Source organism: Paramormyrops kingsleyae, chromosome 4 (assembly GCF_048594095.1).
Source record: "Paramormyrops kingsleyae isolate MSU_618 chromosome 4, PKINGS_0.4, whole genome shotgun sequence".
In the NCBI taxonomy this organism is placed as follows: domain Eukaryota; kingdom Metazoa; phylum Chordata; class Actinopteri; order Osteoglossiformes; family Mormyridae; genus Paramormyrops; species Paramormyrops kingsleyae.
The window spans coordinates 5184435-5187558 of record NC_132800.1 but is presented as its reverse complement, the minus strand read 5'-3'; the positions used below and the strand labels follow the sequence as shown (position 1 = coordinate 5187558).

At 48.4% G+C, this 3124-nt stretch overlaps 1 protein-coding gene across 1 annotated transcript; it reads left to right on the top strand.

Annotated features, from left to right (window-relative positions):
* Positions 1–364: 364 nt before the first annotated feature.
* LOC111850886 (melanocortin receptor 4-like) lies at positions 365–2653 on the top strand. Its single transcript, XM_023825256.2, has 2 exons — positions 365–435; positions 527–2653. The coding sequence occupies exon 2, from the start codon at positions 817–819 to the stop codon at positions 1813–1815; it is 999 nt and encodes a 332-aa protein (XP_023681024.1). The 5' UTR covers positions 365–435; positions 527–816; the 3' UTR covers positions 1816–2653.
* The last annotated feature ends 471 nt before the right edge of the window (positions 2654–3124 follow it).

Below are 3124 nucleotides of genomic sequence, written 5' to 3'. Positions count from 1 at the left end.
ACTAATCAGCCCCAATTACTAATTCTATTGTTTTCATACCTCACTACATGTAATGTAAATTTAAAAGGAGATAATTCATAAAACAATAGATTCCATATGGATATAAAATAAAGAAAATTAAGCAAAATGCATCACCGGGAGTTACTCAGTTCCCCCCCCCCCTCCCCCCGACACCATTCACAGCTCTGCTTCTGTTATGCTGCAAAGACCGCATGCACTCTGGCCCCCCTCCCCCCCTCGCCAAAGTGTGTCCTGATTGGCTAAGAGCAAAGGTTGAGGGCGGAGTCATGCCCTCCCCCTTCCCCAATATGCACATCAGGGATATAATAGTGAAGGGAGCAGGAGTTGTTGCCGTGCCCTGTGACGGTACACCTCGCAGCATGCTCTCTGCTCTCGGACTTGCCTCGTTGTCCAGGGTGCGGTGACAGACTCAGAGTAAGTCCGCTGACTCATCTCCCTCTGCTTCTCTCCATCTTTATCTCCCATCACCTCTCTCTCTCTTTCTTTCTCTCTCTCTCTCTCTCAGTCCCATCTACTCTGGCAAGAGAAGACTCAAGACAGGCACATTAGATGCACAACGGAAGAAAATGAGGTGTTTACTAGTGATTGAAGGCCGGCCCAAGAGGGTGCTTAAGATGCTGTCTTCGGGTAGTATCTGCACCTCACACGTGCGCCAGCCAGGCTCATGAGCAGATTACCTGCCCCAACATCCCCCGCCGACTCACCCTGTACCCCTGGAAAGCTCTCGCCACCCTCCACCATCCTGTCAGACCTGGGTGGCGTAATGACGAAGGGCTGAGCTTGACGCAGCAGAGGATGAATTCGACAGGAATGCTCAATGGGCACCACCCCAGGAACCACACTCTGGGGGCCCCCCCAGGGAGCAAGGTGACCCTGGGAAGTCGAGGGTCCTCCTCTGGCTGCTACGAGCAGCTGCTGATCTCCAACGAGGTGTTCCTGGCGCTGGGCATCGTCAGCCTGCTGGAGAACATCCTGGTGATTGCAGCCATCGTGAAGAACAAGAACCTGCATTCGCCCATGTACCTGTTCATTTGCAGCCTGGCGGTGGCCGACATGCTGGTGAGTGTCTCCAACGCCACGGAAACCATGGTGATCGCACTTATCACCAGCGGCAACCTAAGTATCAACGTGGCGCTCATCAAGACCATGGACAACGTCTTCGACTCCATGATCTGCAGCTCACTGCTGGCCTCCATCTGCAGCCTGCTGGCTATCGCCATCGACCGCTACGTCACCATCTTCTACGCGCTGCGCTACCACAATATCGTGACGGTGCGCCGGGCACTGACCATCATTTCGAGCATCTGGGCATTCTGCACCATCTCGGGCGTGCTCTTCATCGTCTACTCGGAGAGCACCACCGTGCTCATCCTCCTCATCACCATGTTCCTGGCCATGCTGGTCCTCATGGCTTCATTGTATGTCCACATGTTCCTGCTGGCGCGCCTGCACATTAAACGCATCGCCGCATTGCCTGGCAACGCGCCCATCCACCAGGCGACCAACATGAAAGGTGCCATCACACTCACCATCCTTCTAGGTGTATTTGTCGTATGCTGGGCCCCCTTCTTTCTCCACCTTATCCTCATGATCTCCTGCCCGCGGAACCCCTACTGTGTCTGCTTCATGTCGCACTTCAACATGTACCTCATTCTCATCATGTGCAACTCGGTCATCGACCCCATCATCTATGCCTTCCGCAGCCAGGAGATGCGCAAGACCTTTAAGGAGATCTTCTGCTGCTGGTGCAACTTCCCCTGCTCCTGCTCTTGTGACCTAAGGGGCAAATATTGAACCCCCACACCCCCCTTCCAAAAGATGAAAGTTGCCAGTGCATCAGCGCCCCCTGGCTGTCTCAGTACTCAGGGCATGGCTAATAAGGTATGTGCACACCAACGACATGAGAAAAGTAACATGCTTATTGTTTATGAAATCATCTATTGTGTTTGATTGACTTTACTGTGAAACTACTGTGAACGGAAGAGACACATTGCTAAAGTCTACGATGTGCAAAATATCTGTGATTTTTGGAAAGGCTACAAGTGTTAAGAAAAAGCCTCATTTATAGTGACGCTTATTTGAAAGCTTGGATCTATTCTCTGATAACCGAACAAGCTGCTTAAAGATTTTAAACCCGTTTGCACTTTGGCTGAGTTTACTCGTCGTCCCTGTGGGTGATGTCGCCAGCTTGGTTGGTGATCATGTGCCTGAGAACACCACTCGCACGAAAAACACCAAGCCAGCAATCGATCCACCCGGACTACTGACGACAAACCGAACTGACAGTTCCGATGAGAGCAATGTGCCAACCGTGTCCCCTCCTGGCGAGGGCACGATAAAGCGATACCGCTTTTTCCGATCGTTTGTGTTTCAGTCATTAAAAAGCACTGTGAACGTGCCGCGATGCTGTGAGTTATTTCTGTATCAGTGTGTATCTTTATTATCTATACTCCTGTAAATTATTCTGATGTTAATATCTGTATATTTTGGGTATAGTTCATTACCACCTGCTGTGAGTCCTGCCCACACACGCATATTCCGATATCGTTATATTGTAATTTATGCTGATAGTAGAAGTGTACGTGCTTTGCGGGTTTCCTAGTTTTTATTTTGAAAACTGCACTCTGAAATTGAAAAAGAGCATACTGGAGCTTTGTCACAGCTGAACAAATTCATTAAAGGTTGAACCTTTCATTAAAGGTTATTCAAAGCCTGTGTGATTCAAACTTTATTGTCCGACAGAGGGGTGTCCTGGTCTGCATACACTGTAAAGAATTTCATAGTGCAGGGTAACACTTTGCCCGATGTCTGTGCCGGACTTCTGGGAATTGCTCACTGCTGCAGCTCTGACAGTGATCTGCAATATAGCGAAAATCTGAAGCCACAGACTTTGTCCTGTTATTTTGCGTTACCCGTTGTTACAGTATCTGATACAGCAGCTCTTTTCGCTTTAGCCAGACTTACTTATTTCTAAAACAGAATTTAAATAAATTATAATAACAGAATTACTGGTGACGCTTTACATTAAGTGCACCTTCATAATGTATTTATAACATATTCAAATAACATTAAGTACACCTTCATTTTAATGTATACTTACATA